The following is a 21,374-nucleotide window of genomic DNA, read 5'->3' on the forward strand; positions in this document are numbered from 1 at the left end:
TCAATCAAGAAAAGCCTATAGGTATAATTTGAGAGTGAATTATGTCTTTATTTCTATGTATAATTATAATTTTTGATCAATAAAATTTTATAAGAAATACAAAAATTCTGAATGAGATTTGGACATTTTTCATTGTCTGTGTTCTCTTCAAATGCAAGAAAAGTAAAACAGTTTCACTGTGGGAACAATGTTTTGTTATCCACCAAAACAGCAAGCACATTAAAAAAATGATCTCATCTCATTAAAACAATTATTTCAGAGAGAGGATGTGAAGAAGCTCTCCTCACCTCTCAGCTTCATCTTGTTGAACATTTTCATCATGACAGCCATAAAATAAGGACCAGTTTGTACAAGGACAAAGCAACCAAAACAGAAATAAAACCTAGAGGGCAAAAATGGTCTCAGGCAGAACTCTGAAGAAAGTCTGCTTCTTCTCCTTGATGAGCCTTACCTAATCATTCAAGAGCATACTTGCAAGTAGTCCAAAATAACTTAATATAAATGTTCATTAAGTGTTCATGAATCACAAAATGGTCATAGGGTCAACACAGAAATAAGGAACTATAAGGAAGACAAATTCTAAGTACTTTTTTTTTTTTTAATCACAGAGAACCAATATTTCAAGCAGGTTTTTAACTACACTTAAGAGTGTACATTATAGCTAGGTGCCAGTGGCTCATGCTTGTAATCCTAGCTACTCAGGAGGCTGAGATCTGAGGATCACAGTTAAAAGCCAGCCTGGGCATGAAAGTCCGTGAGACTTTTATCTCCAATAAACCACCAGAAAATCGGAAGTGGCGCTGTGGCTCAAGTGATAGAGTGCTTGCCTTGAGCTGAAGAGCTTAGGGACAGCACCCAGGCCCAGAGTTCAAGCCCCACGACTGACAAAAAAATAGAAAAAAAAAAGTATACATTACAAAAAGCTGGGGCTCTAAATGGGAGAACAAAAGATGCAAGATATGAATGAGAAACTCTAGAAGTAACAACAGAAGAATGCTTTTCAGAATATTTTGCATTTTGGAACAAGTTAATAACACCTACTCAGTTTTTACAATGAGAAAAGAACAAGTACAAAGATAAATGAAATCTTAGTTTTCTTTAAATTTGTGCAAAGGTAATGCAGAAAACCATTGTTGTAGTGCTGAATTCCAGCCTTTCAAGTTATTATCTTTTCTATCAGTGCTACCTATTGGTTGGCAAATTTAAAACCTCAGAAAACATGGATTAAAAAAAACTATCCACAACACTGAACTAAGAAAATGAAGTGGGACAAATCTTGGCTCAATAAGTACATTAGATAGCTTCCTGCCTCATTTGCATTCAGACAAAGAAGATTTGTAATTCTAACCATTCAGCTTTTCACCTCAATTATAACATGAAAATCCAAAACCAACATATTCAAATTGAATTTGGTCCTAGGCATTCACTGTTGATATCACACAAAATGAAGGTAATTTCAGACACATTCAGAAACATGGGGGTGTTTCACTTTTACCCTTTGTAGTGTAAAAATGAAGTCTACTTACAAATAACTTCATCTTAATTTCTAAAACATTCAATGATTACTTAGGATATCTTGTTAACAATCAAACCAAAGCATTCCACAGGTAAAATTATATTCCCTTTTTCTCCTGATCAGAAGGTAAAGAGTTAGGGTTTAACTGAAGAGCTCACTCACTCTCAAGTTCTCGCAGCCTGGTTGACTCCATTTCCATTGGATATCGATATTAGATAATATACAAGCAGATTAGACAGTCACCTGGCTACAGTCTTGCAGTTCAAATTTAATGAATTTGGCTGGGTGTGGTAGTACATGACTGTAATCTTAGCACTTGCAGGTGGAGGCAGGCACACCATGAGTTTGAGGCCAGTGTGGGCTAGATATTAAGTTCTAGACCAGCCTGAAATACAATATTTTGAAAAAAGAATCCTCCAATTTCTAAAAGCTTATAATGGATATATGAGAGAGGACTACAGAACAATAAAATTTTATTGTAATAATATTTTTTTATTAGAAATTATAGTAAACATATTATAAATTTAATATTTAATATTTGTTATAAATATATACTAAATGTTTTAAGTTAATATATTATGCAATATTTAATTATAACATTTATTATACATTTTATAATTATAATAGCAACTAGGAGTCTAATACTCCCATACATCAGGCATGTAATAATTTTTGTGCATTCCTATTTTAAAAAATACCAGCAACACTAGTTGTGATGATACATGCCTGTAATCTAAATATTCAGGAGGCTGGGGCAGGACTGAGAGTTCAAGGCCTGCCTAGCAAGACACCATGTCAAAAGAACAACAAAAAGGCTAATATCTTTAATCAGTAGTATATCCTAGACACAGAATTTAACTTAATCTTTAGAATACATTAAATTATCTCTTTTATAGATGAGCTAACTAAAGCGTAAAGACTTTCTATGATTTAACCCAATTCTAATAGCTAAAAATAGAACTACTATGATTAAAAAAAACAGGTGTTTCTGGCTCCTGCATACATGCCTTTCACCACTAAATGGTGACAAGAAAGGTACATATCTGAAGTTCAAACACTTGGGATATGGAGAGAAGAGGATCATGGGTCTGATACTGATAATGGGGTTGGGAAGCAATATCCAGTAACTTGCTGTCCTCACTAGCTTCTTGACTACAATGAAAACAGACCTGAATAAATTAACTCTTATTAAACTGGGCAACTGATACAGGAATAGGAAACAAAGAAAGCATTTGTTGTATGGTGATATTCATCTGTTGTAACCTGATCAACAAAAACATCATTACTATAGGTAATCATGTGGCAACAAATAATCTTTCTTTATAATTGCATTGCAAAGAGATTTTCCACTGTTCATTTGTACCTTACAGTCAAAAGAAATATCCTATGAGGTAGTTTAGAGTAGCAGCTTATCCTGAAGCTTAGACCTGCCAGTATACTTGTGATCCGTCTCATTTTAAAGACCATAAGGAATTTGAATTGGGGGCAAATGGGGCAGAAGAGAAGTAAAACACATTTCACATTGGCCCCAGGGGAGCTTCAATTACTCTATCTCTTTTAGTACAACACCAGGGGCTGGTTTTATTATCCCCATTTCAAGGAAGAAATTATATGCCTTAGTAGTGAAGTAACTTAAGGCTACACCAATAGTAAATTAGAGGTTTTGCAAAAACTGAAAAATGTGATTATAAAAGCTTAGGGATTCTTCCCCCCCCCTACTTTTACAACAGATTCATCATTCAATTCATTTCGTGTGTGTGTGTGTGCGCGCGCGCATGTGTGTGTGTGTGTGTGTGTGTGTGTTGGTCCTGGAACTTGAACTCAGGGTCTGGTCACTGTCCCTAACCTTTTTTGCTCCAGACTAGCTAAGGCTCTACCACTTGAACCACAGTTCTACTTACAGCTTTTTCTGAGTAATTTATTGAAGGTAAGAGTCTCATGAACTTTCCTACCTGGGATGGCTTCAAACTTCAGATCTCTGCCTCCTGAGTAGGTAGGATTATGGAATGTGAACCACCAGCACCTTGCTTCAATTCTCTTTTTAATAGTTCATTTCTTAAAACAGAAGCATTTAAATTTCCAAAGCTGTACTTTACATTTCTCTTCTCTTCACATTTTGCTATATTATATCATTTTTGTGCAAACATGAACTGAAAATACATGTTGTAATAATAGTGATATGTATAAGTATTTGCAAATATACATTTAAAAAAGAAAGACTGAGGCTAACTAACAATTTCCCTCCAAGTTACTAATGAGTTCAATACATAAATTAGTCTGTGCTATATAATATATATTGAAGTGGCTTTTTTTTTTTTTTGAGTCCGATCATGGGGCCTGAACTCTGGGCCTGGGCGCTGTCCCTCAGCTTTTCAGCTCAAGGCTAGCATTCTACCATTTGAGCCACAGGTGCCACTTCCGGCTTTTTTTTTTATATGCTTATGTGGTGCTGAGGAATCAAACCCAGGGCCTCATGCATGCAAGGCAAGCGCTCTACCACTGAGCCACCTTCCCAGCCCGAAGTGGCATTCTTTGAATGTCCTGTCCCATGGTTTTTCAGTGATGTCAATAATTTGCTTTATGTTCACTTTCTTTAAGACTCATAGTAAATTGTTTGACTGGCTTGTAATAAAATAATAAAATATAAAAGTGGCCATAGTAGCACTGGCAATTCCAAGAGCATTCTAATTTCACTCATTGGAATGACAGTTTATTTTTATGTTAAATCTAAAGTATTTTCTATAAGAACAAATACAGATGTAGGGGGAGGATAAAGAGGGGAAAAAGGGAAAATTATAAAGATTAAATGTTCAACATTAGCATATTGGCACATCTTTCTATTTACCCCCCAATTTCTTAAAAACATGTATCTCTTAAAAAATCATTATTGGCCAGTGCTGGTAGCTTATATCTATAATCTTGGCTACTCATGAGGCTGCCATCTAAGGATTGTGGTTCAAAGCTAATGTGGGTAGGAAAGTTCATGAGATTCTTATCTTTAATTAACTACCAAAAATCCAGAAGTAGAGCTGTGGCTAAAGTGATAAAGCTTTAGTCTTCAGCAAAAAAAAGCTGAAGATAGAACCCAGGTTCTGAGTTCAGCCACAATATCAAATTTTTAAAAAATCTTTTTTTCTTAAATTATTTGGCATACATTGCTTACGCTTCCCTCCTTCTCTTCTTTCCTTAATTCCTTTTCTTTCTTTCCTTCCTCTCTCCCTCCATCTTTTCCTATCACAGTGCTGAGTATCTAATTCAGGAGCTAGGCAAATGTTAGGCAAGTGCTCTACCACAGAACCACATCCTTAGCCCACATATGCACTTTAATCAGTTAACTGACTATATACCTCTTTAAACTCAACTATGGCTAGTCTACATTGTTCTCTTCACATATGAACTGGCATAAATAAGGTGTGATCACAGCATATATAGTCTTATAAACTATACTTATAGACTATACTATAGAATGCGAACTAGTCTATTATTTCTAGTAACAGTAGCTATCAGTACAAAAATTTTGTTAGGCTAATATCTTATTTAAGATCTTCCATTTAAAAAACATACCTCTGACATATGTTGCAAAATATTACCCCAGGAGTGCTCCCTATAAAAGAAAATAAGCCATAAATTTACCCACAGCAGCTTTGTGCGATATAATTTTAAGGCAGCCATTTTGTAAAGGAGCCTCATTGTAAGTTCTCTTTGCAAGCACAGTTTCACTTTTACTCTTTCAGCCTTCCCTAATATTAAATATGTAAACTGTTTATACTCTTTAATATTCTTACTATTTCTGTATAAGTCAACGTCAGCTTTTATACATCGTAAAATATAAAGACAGCAATATACAAATTTGCTCAAATTTTGTTTTTATTTCAGGGTAGTAAAATAGGAGAACAATAAAGAAACTAGGTCTGAGATTCAGATGATGACTGTTTTTTTCTGACAGAGTAGGAAGTAAACAGCAGCCAGTCTCAGTGATAGAAGACACTGCAACATGACAGCAGCACTCATCCTGTCTAACTACCCTCAGCTCAGATGAGTCTACTGAGGCACTTTTTTTTTTTGTCGGTTGTGGGGGGCTTGAACTCTGGGCGTAGGCACTGTCCCTCAGCTCTTCAGCTCAAGGCAAGCACTCTACCAATCGAGCCATAGTGCCACTTCTGGTTTTCTAGTGGTTTATTGGAGATAAAAGTCTCACAGACTTTCCTGCCCAGGCTGGCTTTCAACTGCGATCCTCATTTCTCAGTCTCCTGAGTAGCTAGGATTACAGGTGTGAGCCACTGGCACCCAGCCCTGAGGCACTTCTTGAACAAATAACCCAAAATAAAACTGTTAGAAGTAATATCAATTGCCTCAATTAAACATCTAAATAATACCCTCTTCTAATACCTTAGTATATACATCTTTTTTTTTTAAAGTACCTGAGTATTAAAGAGCCAATATTACAGCATTTTATATCCCATGAATGAGATGTTTCATTATTTAGCATAGGGTACTCTGTTAGAAAAGAAGAGCAGATGATGAACAGAGCAATATTGCTGAGATACTGAAGGAAACAGAGACATGTTCATGTTTTATGTACTGTTTTTTTTTTTTTTTTTTGCCACACACAATATATGCTAACTACAAAAATGCAGAAATCAGAATTCAAAATGAAATGGCTTCCTCTTGGTTTAAACCATCAATACACATATAGACATTTTCAATACATTAAACCCTGATGCCTTTACAAAGAATAGACCTATTAGTTATTTAGGCAGTTGCTAAGCAATGTCTCTTCTGAAGGGCTAAAGTGCATGAAATTAACAGGCTTCCAGAAAAGATAAGTTGAATGAAAAATCAAGTTCTGCAGAAAGGAAAAAAGCATCAATTTCCTAATTAGACTATACAAATTTTAGTGGCTTTAGCAATAGCAGTTAAGTATTTGGTTTTCCACTAGTACTAGGAGATGGAACTTTCACACAATATTTTAATTTCACTGAAATGGTGATTATTATACCTCGGTACTCAAAAAGCCTAATTAATCAGAATACTACAAATGAAATCAGATCTAATTACTACTACTAACCATGATACCCACACATCTCTTTCTCTAAGAGTATTTTCCTCAAAGATCCAGTTTCAGGATGACCTGGTTTGTCCTTTAAAAGATCTTACTGAGCCAGGCGCTGGTGGCTCACGCCTGTAATCCTAGCTACTCAGGAGGCTGAGATCTGAGGATCGCGGTTCAAAGCCAGCCTGGGCAGGAGAGACTGTGAGACTCCTATCTCCAATAAACCACCAGAAAACCGGAAGTGGTGCTGTAGCTCAAGTGGTAGAGCGCTCACCTTGAGCTGAAGAGCTGAGGGACAGCGCCCAGGCTCAGAGTTCAAGCCCCATGGCCGAACAAAAAAAAAAAAAAAGATCTTACTGAAACATGAAATTATAAGGCTAATAAGGCTAGTGCTTTATAATGCTATTTACAAACCACTAGGTCTCTAATCTTGACAAAGGCATTAAGAATACACAATGGGAAAATAAAAGACAGACCTGGTCTCTACAGTACATGGTACTGGGGAAACTAAATCTTCATGTATAAAAAAATAAAACCATATGATTAACTGTACCAAAACAAAAATTAAATTGAAATGAATTAAAGACTTATTATATGTAGAACGAAGTTCTGAAAGGAAACACAGGGGAGAGCTGATTCACTCCTTCCCCCATGATGACACAGAGCAAAAGTTAATAGGTGGAATATATTAAACAAAAAGCTCTGCATAGCAAAAGAAGCAATTAACTGAATGAAAAGGATACTGGGGAATGGGAGAAAATATTTGCAAGTCATATTGTCTATCTGAATAATCAAAATAGATAAGAAAGTCATAAGACAATAGCAAGCAAGCAAAGAAAATAATCAAAGGACTAAAATAACCATTTTCTCAAAGAAGACTCAATATTACAAGTCATCAAAGAAATGCAAGTCAAAACCAGAGTAGAATGATGACTGTCAAATTCCGAGGGTAGTTACTAGTCAACTGACACAAATCTCCAGTTTTAGTTTGTCCATGTTATGAGAACAGCATGGTGAGTATAACTAGTACTGTACTACTGTATTTTGAAATCTGCTAGGAGAGCAAATCCTAAGTGTTTTTAACACATGTACTTTTTTTTCTTTTTCTTAAGATAGGGTCTCTGTATATAGGTCAGGATTGACTGAAATTTACTATGTAGCCCAGGCTACAATTCCTGATTCTCCTACCTCTCTTATGAGTGCTACGATTGCAAGTATATACCATTATTAGGTTGGGCATTTGGTCATGCTCTCATCTCTCTCTCTTTACTGTTGTTATTATTTTAAATCTATACTAAACAAAATGATGCAGAAGTTATTGAATCCAGCTTTAGCAAATGAGTCAAAGAAAAGAACTACATTTGAGATGAATATAATGGAGGAGAAAATTATGCCTAGGTTGTAATCTTGTAACCAGAATTTATATTATTTTTGCAACCAGTATTCCAGGTGAGCTTAGATAGCAGCTTCTTATTTTATTTTAAAACAGCAGAATCAGGCTAAATGATAGGTCAAGTCTAATTTGATTTGACTCTTTTTTGAAGCATATTGCTATGTAAGAACTATCATTTGTGACATAATTAGTCAATCTCCTACCTTCTTTCCTGTTTTTTTTTTGTCGGTCGTGGGGCTTGAACTCTGGGCCTGGGCGTTGTCCCTCAGCTCTTCAACTCAAGGCGAGCGCTCTACCACTTGAGCTACAGCGCCACTTCCTCCTGTTTTATTTTTATGTGTATGTATATGGAGAGGAAGAGGTCCAGGCACAAGCTAGGCAAGCACAGTACCACCACTGAGCTACATCCTTAACCCTATTTAATCTTTAAACATGCTCAGATGGGATACATAGCCATATAATAGGATACTTTGCTTTTATATTATAATATGTAAATATATTAAAATAATTAATAATTATCAGCATAAACTCAGAACTTCATTATGAACTTCTTCTTATCTATGAAAAAGTAAAATACCATACCTCAGGCATGTCATTTCTTAAGAAATACCATTTTAATAAATGATATACATAAACATATGGCATTTTAATGACTTTTATTTTTTCTTTATGACCTATCAGAATTTTTATCAACAGGATGTAACAATAAGACAAATTTTCAAATATAATGAAAATATTGTATGAACTGCACATAACACACACACAAACATATATACAATAAGTACCATTAAACCTCAGTCTGTTTTCTTTCTTTTCAAAAGCCTTACTACATTGAACAATTTTCTAATTCTCAAGAGCTTGTATCTTTGCTTAGCAGGTACGGAAAATAAAGCCCACAGATGTGGAATACTTGCTTCAGGATTCTCTAAAATCACAGGTGGAATTTGGACTCATTTAGAGTCCCCATGAGGTCCTCTAACTCAGTCATTTCCATCACAGGCCCTAATCACAGAGCTGTTCAGTGGCAAAATTCAGATGGGAATCAGCCCTTGTGACTCTTAAGTAACAGCTCTAAGGGAAGCAAAAGCACAACTTGACTAAGGCCTAAAGGACACAGCTTATTCCTAGTGTTCCAAAGCTAAACCCTAGGAGCTAAATAAGGTGGGAAAAGTTTTTCTGGAGGTTTTCAGACTAAAGGTATCAGAGTGTCTACAAAGCTGCCTTGGTTCTTACTTGCTATAGATCCCAGGACATAGATCCAGAAATGGATCTATGAACTAGGCCCAATGGTAAGTTTCTCTCCCTATACTTAAAATGAAATCAGGCTTCCCTGTAAAACATGACTTTCTATGATAGTACAGAAAAGGAAAAGGGATTATTTTAAAAAACATTTAAAATTTAAAAGAGGAAAAGCACTTACATTCAGTCTACTGTAGCTATAATTCTTTTTAAGTTAGTAAGCTTTATTTCAAATTCACTGGTACAATCTGTAAGAAGATCACTCATTTCCTGGCTGCTTAGGTCAGGTAAGGCTTCCTCTCCTAGTGTTTTCAGAATCACAGCATACATCTATGATATTCTGTAACCTTAACACATATGTTATAAGAAACCTGGAAGTTTGTTGTTTGTTTTGCTGACAAATAATTCATTTATGAAATAAAAATTTTAAAAAACATGAGGCCAATGGTATTAATGTGACAAAACAAAGATTTCTGTATTTAAGAGGCAGAAATCTGTTAAATAAGCTCACTGTGCCATCTGTTTACAATACTAATAGATGTGCTGCAGATGTATTTGCATTGGATTTACCATAGACAACCTACTACATGACCTTTGGTACAGTCATGGGGTCTCATTTCCACACATTTATTTTTTGTGACTATATTGTGCAGCAGCACACCAGACACATCTGTGATTGTCAGAACACAAGTTAAATCTATACTTAGTGTAGAAGTATTATTTAGAAGAGAGACATGCCTGGAAAACAAATCCTCAAGGTGAAAGAGCACCAAGCATGACTTCAGGGTGAACTCTACCATTTCTTCCTCTCCTTCGGCAAAGCTCAAGACTTTGAGCACAGTCTAGCAGAGCAGGTTTGGCTTTTGGAGGAAAACACCTTTAAGTTGAGACCTGAAGTGCTGCTCTTAGGGGCTCACTTCACACAGCTCACTTTTAAGTTCCTCACAATTCTGAAATCTGAACTTACCCAAGTTAACTTTCTTCTGAACCAGTAGCACAAGATAAAACTCACTCAGTAAAAGATGTAGTTTAACTATGTAAAAAGATTACTAGTCTTCAATAAAACAAGCCTTTCTTTTGAGTAGCACTCTTATCATATGATGCAAGTTATTACTTTTCTATAACTTAAATACTAATCAGTGATAAGGCCACTTATGTTTTGGCACACAGCTTTGCTACTCTAAAAGCCTCAACTTACAACAGAATTATCAAAAATATAATAGCATTCCTTTCAGAAATATCTCATTTTAAGCAAAACATTTATTTTCACTTGTTAAAAAAATAACCAAGTTCTGTTAAAAGTGATCAATAGTTTCTTCTAAACAAGTTGATTATCAAAATACAATAGAAACCTGGCTCACACCTATAATGCTAGCTACTTAGGAGGCTGAAATCGAGGTTCCCAATAGGTGGGCTTTCTACTGATCTTGCTAGCTATGTCCTTTGCTGTGCAGAAGCTCTGCAGTTTAGTGCAATCCCATTTGTCCAAACTTTCTTTGATTTATTGTGTTTCTGGGTCTTTATTAAGAAAATTTCGGCTTGTGCCAAAGAGCCCTAGAGTTTCTCCTATTCCTTCCTGTAATGTTTTAAGGGTGTCTGTTTTTACTTAAAGGTCTTTGATCCATTTGGACTCAAGACACAACTGTTTCTGTTGTGAAGTTTTCCATTCAGAGCTTGAAGTAATGGAAACCACAGGAGTGATTCCTACTTGTCAACCCTATGCTCTTTGTAGACTCCAACAGGTGTTTTCTGGGTTTCTCAGGGTTAAGTAAGTTCTAGTATGGAAACTTAAAAGATAAACTATTTTTACTCAGAACAAAGTTAAGAAAATTCTAGAAAATCTAAAGTAGTGAAAAAATGCTGTCATTTGCTTATACTGTAATGATCAGAAATTTCTGTAATAACAATTTACAGTCTAGGTAATCGGAGAAGAATTTTAAAAGGTAAGGGCTTATTCCTTAAGATACTCTTAAGATAGAGTATTGTTTTGTAATATAGACTGGCCAGAAATTTGCTATTTACCTAGAATAGCCTTGTACTCCCATCATCTTTACCTCCTGAGTTTTATGATTATAGGTGTGTACATACTATACCACACTCATTGAGAAAGGCAGGTTTTTAAAAATGTAGTTCCTTGAAATCCTTTAGTGGCTCCAAGGCTATTTTACACTATCTCTTTCTCTCTCATATGTATTGGAAATCCTATTCTTGTTTCTGAGTTGTATGTCTCTCTCCCTTCAGGTCAATTTGGCCTGCCTGGAAAAAAATATATGTATATAAATTGTATTGTTCCTCGGGCATGGGGGCTGTCCCTGATTTATTTTTTTGGCTCAAGGCTATCACTTAAGCCACCGATCCACTTCTGGCTTTTTGGTAGTTGACTGAAGATAAGGATCTCTTGGATTTGTCTGCCTGGGCTGGCTTTGAACCATGATCCTCAGATTTTAGCCTCCCCAGTAGCTAGGATTACAGGCATGAGCAACTGGCACCCAGGTGAAAATATTTTTTTTACCAGCTTTATTAAAACCTTAACTTTAAAATTTAAGCTAACATGAAAATTAAACACTTAAGACAAAACAATAATGGAATCATATAATATGCTCAGCAGGGTTTGCTATGTACAGAACTCTTTCTTTGGTGAGGCACACTAAGAGGAATACTGGCGAAACTTTTAATCTAGTGAGGCAGAATCAAAGAATATTATTCTTAAGCTCCTCTCTCCCCTCATATACAAACTAGTCTCCTCAATGCCAAATTGTGTTGTTAGCATTATCTACCTTTGACTGGACATTCTCTATATCATATCACCTTTCTTAAACAACTGAAAATATGTGTATATTGCTTTTTCCTCTTAAAATGTCACCTTCTTGAGGTGAGCACAATAAAACTACTATTGTTTATTAGTCCACATTGGAATTATAGAACAAACAAGAGAAGTTGAACTCAAAGAACAGTTAATGAAAAACTGATCACAAGTATTTCTGTGTAAATGTGAGAGAAAGTGTGTGTGTGTGTGTGAGAGAGAGAGAGAGAGAGATTGTATATGAGACAGAGAGTTTGTGTATGAGAGAGAAACAGGCAGAGACAGAAAGAGAGAGGTTGGAATGGAAGGATAGGTGACAATTACTGTAAGGTTTCACATGAAAATAGAATAAAAAAAGCAAATCCTTTGGCTAGGTCTTAAAGGAACTTATTGAAATCAGTTTAACCAGTTTAACCACCTGAAAAGTACAGGCAATTTCCAACTGCCCAGGATTAGGTAGATAAGCAATGGCATAGTTAGTTCCTTATTCCCTTGGCAGCAATAATATGCTGACCATTGTCTTCCTATATAGAAATTAACTAAAATATTTGTATCCTTTCCCCATCAATACACATAAAACACACATATTAAAAAAATTCATGACTTAGCTTCTACTTATTAATCACAATTATACATAGCTTCTTCTGACTCAAGACATCTTTGTCTGACTTTATTCTTGTTAAGCATTTGATTTCAATTCCTATCAATCCTACCTTAGATTTTAAATTTCCTAAGAAAGCATATGATTAGTCTACTGTATAGGTATCATCAGTTAAAGAAGTACTTGTAGGGCTGGGAAGGTGGCTCAGTGGTAGAGCACTTGCCTTGCATGCATGAGGCCCTGGGTTCAATTCCTCAGCACCACATAAGCAGGAAAAAAAAAAGCCGGAAGTGGCTCTGTGGCTCAAGTCGTAGAGTGCTAGCCTTGAGCTGAAGAGCTGAGGGACAGTGCCCAGGCCCAGAGTGCTAGCCTTGAGCTGCTAGCTCAAGGCTAGCTAGAGTGCTAGCCTTGAGCTGAAGAGCTGAGGGACAGTGCCCAGGCCCAGAGTTCACACCCATGACTGGACTCAAAAAAAAAAAAAAAAAAAAGCACTTGTACAGGCTATCCATTAGGCCAGCCTTCAAATAGCCTGGTTAAATGTTTACTAAGATATGACTAGGACAGAGTGTTCAACAGTACAGAACATGACTAACTGTACATAGTTTCATAGAAAGGAGGTTCTCAGCAAAGTACAATAGGTGGAATCCCTCAGAAGGGGTCTTCATGTGTACAGATTCTCCTAGGTTTTTCTTACCTAATGTATTAGTTAAGTTTTCCTCAATTCTGATGTCCAATATCATGCTAATTTTACCCATGTCTACTGTTACCAAGAGCACTGTAAAATAGATTGCTCATTTTAATACAACTGAGGAATTTCTTCTTGTTTAAATGTAATGACAACCAAAATAAATAGCCATAAATGGCATTGCAAAAGAAATGTAAGAATTGTGCACATCCAGCTAGAAATTCTCGAAAACAGCTATATCAAACAGTTCCATCTGCTATTTCATTAAGAGTTTAAAGTGATTAATATATCTACTTTATAAAGGGATCATCCATTTATAGGAATAGAGCCTTAGGGAGTTTAGGAAAAATTAAACCTTACTGATAATTAATTACATTTTTGCCACCTAAGACCGCATAGACAAAGTCTTTTTTTTTTTAAAGCACTTATAACAATTTAGAACTGAATTTAGGTTGGCTCATAATCCATATGAAACTAAGTTTTATTAGCAACTTATAGAATAAGAAAAAAATCAGACATCAACAGCTCCATCATTCAAGGGAAGAGGTACACTAGATTCAGAGGTTAAACTCCTACCACTTAAGGCTTTCAATCAGGGCACAGCTGTACACCTCAGCCTGGCCTAGCACCTGCACGCGTTGCTCAATGCTTTAGTGATTATGGCATCTGTGTCACTGGGCCTAGCCATATGTCACTGGGATTAAAGAGGAGGATTTTCCTCAGGCCAGAATATGATCCTCTAATGTGTCTGTGAGTCATACACCCAATGGTTCCTATGTGAAATATTCTTAATTCTTACAAAATTATAAACTCTGCCAACGCTAATGATAACCTGATTTTTTTTAGAGCACACAAATTAAAGAAAATATTCTTCAAACAAAAAGGATATACAGGTAAGATCCTTATATAACAAACATTATAAAATCAAAAAAGTTTCAATTGTCAAATAGTGGCCAGTATGTTATGGGCACATTACAGGTGTAGTTAAAGAAATTCCCTTTAATGACTATCCAGAAAATATACTCTACAATAAGTACTTTTCTGAATAACCTGACCCATACCATATTACTTGTAGAATTCGTCATATTTTCATCTAAGGAGTGAGTAAAAGAATACTGAACAAAAGCAGGGGCGCCGGTGGCTCACGCCTGTAATCTTAGCTACTCAGGAGGCCTCAGAGATCTGAGGATCGTGGTTCGAACCCAGCCCAGGCAGGAAATTCCATGAGACTCTTATCTCCAATAAAACACTAGAAGACCAGAAGTGGCACTGTGGCTCAAGCAGTAGAACGCTCGCCTTGAGCTGAAGAGTGCAGGGGCAGCGCTCAAGCTCAGAGTTCAAGCCCACAACTGACCAAAAAAGAAAAAAAAAAAAAAGAACACTGAACAATACAATACGCTAGCAGCTGTACTGGGTATTCACACATGGATCTGAATTTAACTCAATTCCTCCTCAAAAGAGAAAATCAAGAAAGTCCAAAAATGCAAATAAAAAATAAGAAAATTATGAAAAATATATCTGACCAAAAATTCAGAAGGAATGTTCTGATTTCTATGTGTCCTGCCAGAGATATGCACATCTTCCAACAATTTCTCTCTCAAAATTGTTTATCCTGGAGACTCTATGACATACATCTATCATCAAATGTATGAAAACAAGGTTATTTGTCAGTTTTGATTTATGCTTATTTTGTAACCCACGGTACAGCATCATATGTAATGTTAAAATAGGCAAGTAGGAAGAGGTAATAAAGGTTGACATTAACTGTTTTGTATTAGGGATGCTGCTAGTAGGTAGGAAACAGAGTCTGTAGGAGGTATCTGTAAAAGGAATTACATGGTCAGACAGAGGGAGATTGAAGGTTATTGTTAATGGGAAATAGGAAGAAACTACATTCTTTAACTCATCTCATATCAGGCTCATTTAAACTTTCTCACATCAGAATCTCTGCCATGTGGCTTGATCATTAACAAAAAGAGAAATCAATGAAATGAATGAGAATAAAAATGTGTTCTTGATATCACCTTGAAAGAAGGTTAACACTTTTAGTGTGTAAGTAACTGTATAAATAGTTAAACCACAGAATCTTCACAATTAAAAAAATAAAATTTTAGTTTTAAAGCAATAGACATTTGTTTGTTTATGGTACGGGGATTGAATGCTCAAGGTCTCCAACTTGCTAAGCAAGCACTATAGCACTTGAGCCACACACCATCCCTTTTTGCCTTATTTTTCAGATAGGATCTCCCACCAACTTTGCCAGGGCCAGTGTCCTGCCTCTTTCTCACGACAGTTGGGATTACAAAACATGTGCTATCACATGGGCTTCTTTATTTTTTGATGGTCATGGGGCTTGAACTCAGAGTTTGGGCACTGTCCCTGAGCTTTTTCACTTAAGGCTAGTGCTCTACAACTTTGAGACACAGCTCCACGTTGAGTTTTCTGGGGGTTAATTGGAAATAAGAGTCTCATAGACTTTAGTGCCTGAGCTGGCTTTGAGCCATGATAACTCAGATCTCAGCCTCCTAAGTAGCTAGGATTATAGACATGACCCACTGGCGCCTGGTGATGTGTTTTTGAGATAGGGTCTCAGCAACTTTTGTTTGGGCTAGCCTCAGACTATGATATTCCAGTTTCCTCTCAAGTAGCTGGGTTTACAGTTATATGCCACTAAGCCTGGCCCTTACAATTTTTGATTATGCAACTTTCAGATTTTAGAAGAGTTTGTTGGGGGGGTTCTGAACCATGTACTCATATACAATTCCAAAGTTGCATCATCAACAACATATAGCTTCCAAGGTCACTTTGGGTGCAGATATTCAGCTAGTGAATAAAGTATGGAAGATGTGTAAGATTTTTTTTTTTAATATTCAGACCTAAGAAATAAATGTAAATTACTTTAACTCTCAAGTCTTTCCCTAGAGTCAGTCATAAGACTATTCCTGAGTATAAGGAGCTGGAAAACAGAGCCTAGCTATGTCAACCAAAAAGTTAAAAAAGATATTTGCAGGTACTAAACTTTTACTGGGCTAAGTAAGTAAGATGGAAAAGGGTGTGGCAGCTGCTGAGGGTCCAGACAGTAAGTACTTTTCCACAAGCTTAGCTCTAACTGGGAGGCCTGAGTAGAAATCCTCATTAGCAACCAACAGGGTTCCAAAACACTCTGATTGTTTGATCACTGGCTCTTCATCCCTGTGGATATGGTACTGTTAATTAATTAGTTAATAGATTAAATGATTTATTTTTGTGCTGGTTCTGGGGCTTGAACTCAAGGCCTCATTTTATGGGTTGGTCAGACTGCATGGTGATATTTAGTCATTCAATGAACACTGGACCTCTGGCTACTAGCCAGGCATTACATTAAAAATAACAATAACAAAAATTCTGCTTTCATGAAGCTTGCTTTCTCATTTGCTCTTTTTTTTTGTTTTAAAATCTAATAGGATGATTTAAAATATTTCACATTCCAGTGTTAAGCTAGCATTTAATCAGAAAGTAGTTCCAATAAGCATTCTAGAAACTAGTGTTATTTCCCCTAAAAGGTTTTATATGACAAGTATTAAAAATTATCTTCTGTTATTGAAATTAGAGTTTAATATATGTTATCTAAAATATCTGGATGATATTTACCTCCCTTATGGTAAAATCCTAAGATCCAGTAAACTCTTCACCCTTGATCTTTCAAAATGGTTCTCAGGGCTAGAGTCAGGTCTTGAATTTATTTTGAAGAACTTTTTGTTTTCCTTTTAATGGTCCTGGGTCTTGAACCCAGGGTTTGAAGTTTTTTAGGCAGTGGAACACTGCTTCAGCCACAAATCCAGTCCTTTCTCTTTTGCTGGGGCCAGTCTCAGACCTTGATCTTCCTACCTCCATCCCTCAAGTGGCTGAGACCAGATGTATGCACTAACACTTCTGGCTAGCTAGCTTGTTTGCTAGCCTTGAATCACGCAGCACTATGCCTGACTCTAGAGTTTAGTGGATTTAAATTGTCCTAATGATTATAAAACAAACAATTGTGTCTTCATAATGTTGCATCTGCTAACAACTGAGGAAGTTTGTGTTAGCATCTAGAGCAATTCACTGAGTTTATTAAACAGATGTATAACTTGCTTTTTTTTTTTTTTTTTACTATTTACTAATGATTTTCTTTAAATGTTTCTCCTCTCTCTCTCTCTCTCTCTCTCTCTCTCACACACACACACACACACACACACACACAAAGAAACTAGAAGTTGGGGGCACTTGTCTGATACATGTGAGGTCCTAGATTCAATCCTCAACACTACAAAATAATAATAATGATGATAATAATAATGATGATGATGATAGAAGGAAAACAGATTTGGTGAACAATTAGTTAATCTATCCAACAGTGTCTTTCTCAGATAATGCTTCATTTTCAAATTCATGACAATCTTGTATTTTAGGAATATGAATTTAAATAAATGTTCTATTTATTACAATGAATTTCTACTACTTAACAAATTTGCCTGTCAATGAGATTTACACTGGCTTATTCAATAATGATTTCAACTACATAAAGTACTATAAAAACGCAATAGTTTTAATGTGACATATAGCAAAACTGTATCTATTTGTATTACCTACTTGTCAAACAATATTTCTAAAACAACTCTGATTTCCTTTCAACATCACGTCTTGACTTCCTCAGCTCAGAAGATCTCTCAAGAATCTGAGTCTCAAATCAGATGCTTGGAAATAACCATTTATATTTTACTTATTTTCAAGCCACCAAACCAGTTTATTAGTTACATGTATCCTCTGATCAAGGGTGCACTCTATCACTTTAGCCACCACTCTACTTCTGACTTTTTTGGTGGTTAAATGTAGATAAAAGTTTCTTTCATAGACTTTCCTGCTCAGATTGGCTTTGAACCATGATCCTTAAATCTCAGCCTCCTGAGTAGACAAGATTAGAGGTATTAAAGGCATCCAGCTTGTATCCTTCTTTTAAGATATACCTTAAATCTATGAATTTCTTCCAATTCTCTTTAATCCAAGCCTCTAGATAACATCCACCTGTAGCACGGTGTTCTTCTTTTATATTCTATCTGTTCTTTCTCACTGGAGTCAGGTAATCTTCTGAAAAACCTTCAAAAGATTTACACTGTATTTAAGATGAAATTCAAATTTCTAACTAAGGCCTTTGAGGTCCTGGCTTCATTTCCACCTTTATTTTTCTCTATCTGTATCTGTCTATTTGCTCTTTGTAAAAGGTCAAATGCCTTCCTGACTAAGGGCCTTGCAGAACAGTATTTCTTGTTTAGATAGTTTTTATATATTGATATATATGACTCCAACTCAACTCATACATGTACAGCACAATAGCTAGCAGTAAATAGTGAACAGCATGAAGAAACTGGAAGTTCTTTGCCTCAAGTAAGATTGTTCTTTAATATATCAAAGAAAAATACAAATTTATTTTTGGGCTTCTTCTCCATTCAAAAACATAAATTGTTTTATGTCCTATTTGTTATCATTTGACCTGCTTCTTTCACTTGTTGGTATGTCCTGGAGTGGTCAGGGCTAAGGTGAAACAAGCAAGACCCTGCTGGTTATAAGAATGGTGCCTTAAACTTTATACCATGCAAAAAAAGAGAAACTGTAACTCCTCTATCTAGTATCTTCACAATAAAAAATTAAGACAGAAAAGAATGCTCTTTATAGATTTGCTCTATAAGAAAAGTTATTTTCAAATAAATTAAAACCCATGGTTACAAATACATAGGGAGATCTTCCATGAGAAAACATGATAAGATAAAGAAATGTACTAGCCGGGCGCCAGTGGCTCATGTCTATAATCCTAGCTACTCATGAGGCTGAGATCTGAGGATCATGGTTCAAAACCAGCTGGGGCAGGAAAGTCCATGAGACTCTTAACACTAATTAACCACTAGAAAACCAGAAGTGGCACTGTAGCTCAAGTGGTAGAGCACTTGAACCGAAGAGCTCAGGGACAGCGCCCAGGCCCAGAGTTCAAGCCCCACAACTGACAAAAAAAAAAAAAGAAAGAAAAGAAAAAGAAATTCACTGTTATTTCATTAAAACCATGATTTGTGAAGGGTAGAATCAAATTGTATTCATCCATTCTGAGAGGATGGAAATTGTCCAATACCATATATAAGTAAATGAGCTGGAATATAGCTTAGAATCATCATCATCGCCATCATCATTAAGTAGCTGCACAAAGGAGTTATAATTCCATAAGAGCTTAGAATTTTCCAAAGCAAATACTTTTCCTCCTTGGGTAACTACAAACAAATCACCGTTCTTCCTATCTATAGAGCATAACAGTTCTTTATTGCCTTCCCCCTCTTGCAGTGTCTTCACCCCCATCTGTCTCTACTTTCTTTTCTACTAAAATCCATTATCCACTCTGACAACCACTCTTGCCCAACTAGCCTCATGATCCTGAGGTATGCTAAAGTCAGCAGCTACTAACTCTGGAGTAATGGCTGTTAATATTCAGAAATTATTTGATGCATATGCTAGGTCACTGATAGCTTAAAACCGTCCAGAGAGGGAGTATTTATACCACAGAAATTGGCAAAAGAAAATTTCTCAAAAATCAAGCAAATCAAGCATACCTCCTTTCCTTTCTTTTGTCTCCCACAGTCTAATGATATACCACAGCTCTGGCCTCACTGTACTTCATTAACCCCAATTAAACTCATATATCCTTATTATATCTCTTCTAAGTATTTACCTCATTTTGTAAATTTGTTTATAAATATGATTATGTAATTAATATCTTCCCCACAGTACTGTAAACCCCATAAGTTCAGAGAGCATATCTGCTTTTTTCACAATCTCAGTCTCTGAATTTCATACAGTACCTGGCATATAGCAGATACTTAGTTGAGACATTAGAATTCATTGCGTTTTGTTTTTCTTTGGCAGTTAAAGATTCATCTTTCCTATTTCCCATTCCATCCATTTTAGCCTCATGTCTTCTCCTTGCCCATACTTACTCTCTGGCTTGTTGGCTATCTCTTCCATTTCCCATCCTTTCCTTATAATCTTTTCAAACAATTGCTTCATCTCATTTCTCCACTTAATTATCTCATGTTTACTCTTATAATTGCTGGTTGTTATACAGCACCACTCCACTGAAACAGCTCCCCCTAAAGACTATCAGAACTTTTTAGTACCTTACATGACTTCTAGGAATCACTGACATGATGCATTTCTTCCCATCTTCTTAGTCTTGCCAACTTCTATTACTCAGCCCTTTAAAAAAAATCTATGAATATATCTATTCTCAGCCCTTTTCTCTGTTCACTCTGCACACTCCTTTATCAAAATGCCCTCACTTTTGGCTCAGTTCTTACTTCATATCCACTTATCTGTTGGATATTGATATTTACTTGGGTATGAGTTTGTGAACATGAACCACAAACTTAACATACTCAAAACTGAACTCATTAAGTCCTATTCATGCAATTTGTTTTTGTTTGATTCCTTTCTCAGTGTGATTACTGTCAAGTTGCCTAAGGAACACTGTTGAGTGTCATTACTGGATTGCTTCCTCTGCCCTAATACTCATATTTAATTACTAAGATCTCTTGATTATGACTCTTGCATATCTTATATCTCTCTTTCTTTCTCTTTCTCTCTCTCTCACACACACACAAGCCTGTAGTTATACCTAGATAATGAAGCATATTTAGTATGTCACCAACATCTCATTTTATACTTTCAATCAATTTTCCACACAGCAGCCAGAATCATTTTTTCAAAAAATACAAATCTGATCATTTTCATCTCCAATTCCAAATCCAGATTGCTGCCTCTTTCTCCTTACACCTTAATATCAATCATGACTATATTTAGGTCTTGAACATTCCATGTTTTTCTCATCTATGCTTATCTTCTGCATGGAGCATCCTTTCCCATGCCTAGATACAATATGAATTAAAAAGTCTTCAGGTTTCATCCTAGTCTTTACCTCCTCTTACAGAGTTCCTCAGTAAATGCTTTTCTTTTTTGAAGTTTTCTTTGAAATTAATGATAGACTAGGTAGTTCTAATTTTGCTCAAATTATTTTAGTAATACTAGGTCAA

At 35.9% G+C, this 21,374-nt stretch overlaps 1 protein-coding gene across 7 annotated transcripts in view; it reads right to left on the minus strand.

The window, feature by feature from the left end:
• The window catches only part of Rabgap1l (RAB GTPase activating protein 1 like), a 466,677-nt gene that overhangs the window by 88,747 nt on the left and 356,556 nt on the right, over positions 1–21,374 (minus strand). Inside the window, exon 1 of one of the 7 annotated variants that reach the window (XM_042674529.1) lies at positions 5,081–5,137. The exons of the other annotated variants lie outside the window; for them this stretch is intronic. Coding sequence (XP_042530463.1) covers positions 5,081–5,089 — 9 coding nt within the window. The 5' untranslated portion in view covers positions 5,090–5,137. Of the gene's footprint in view, positions 1–5,080; positions 5,138–21,374 lie in introns of those variants that run through there. 7 annotated transcript variants of the gene reach the window in all.

The sequence above is a fragment of the Dipodomys spectabilis genome, unplaced genomic scaffold (assembly GCF_019054845.1).
Source record: "Dipodomys spectabilis isolate Male_0828 unplaced genomic scaffold, ASM1905484v1 ptg000019l, whole genome shotgun sequence".
NCBI lineage: Eukaryota > Metazoa > Chordata > Mammalia > Rodentia > Heteromyidae > Dipodomys > Dipodomys spectabilis.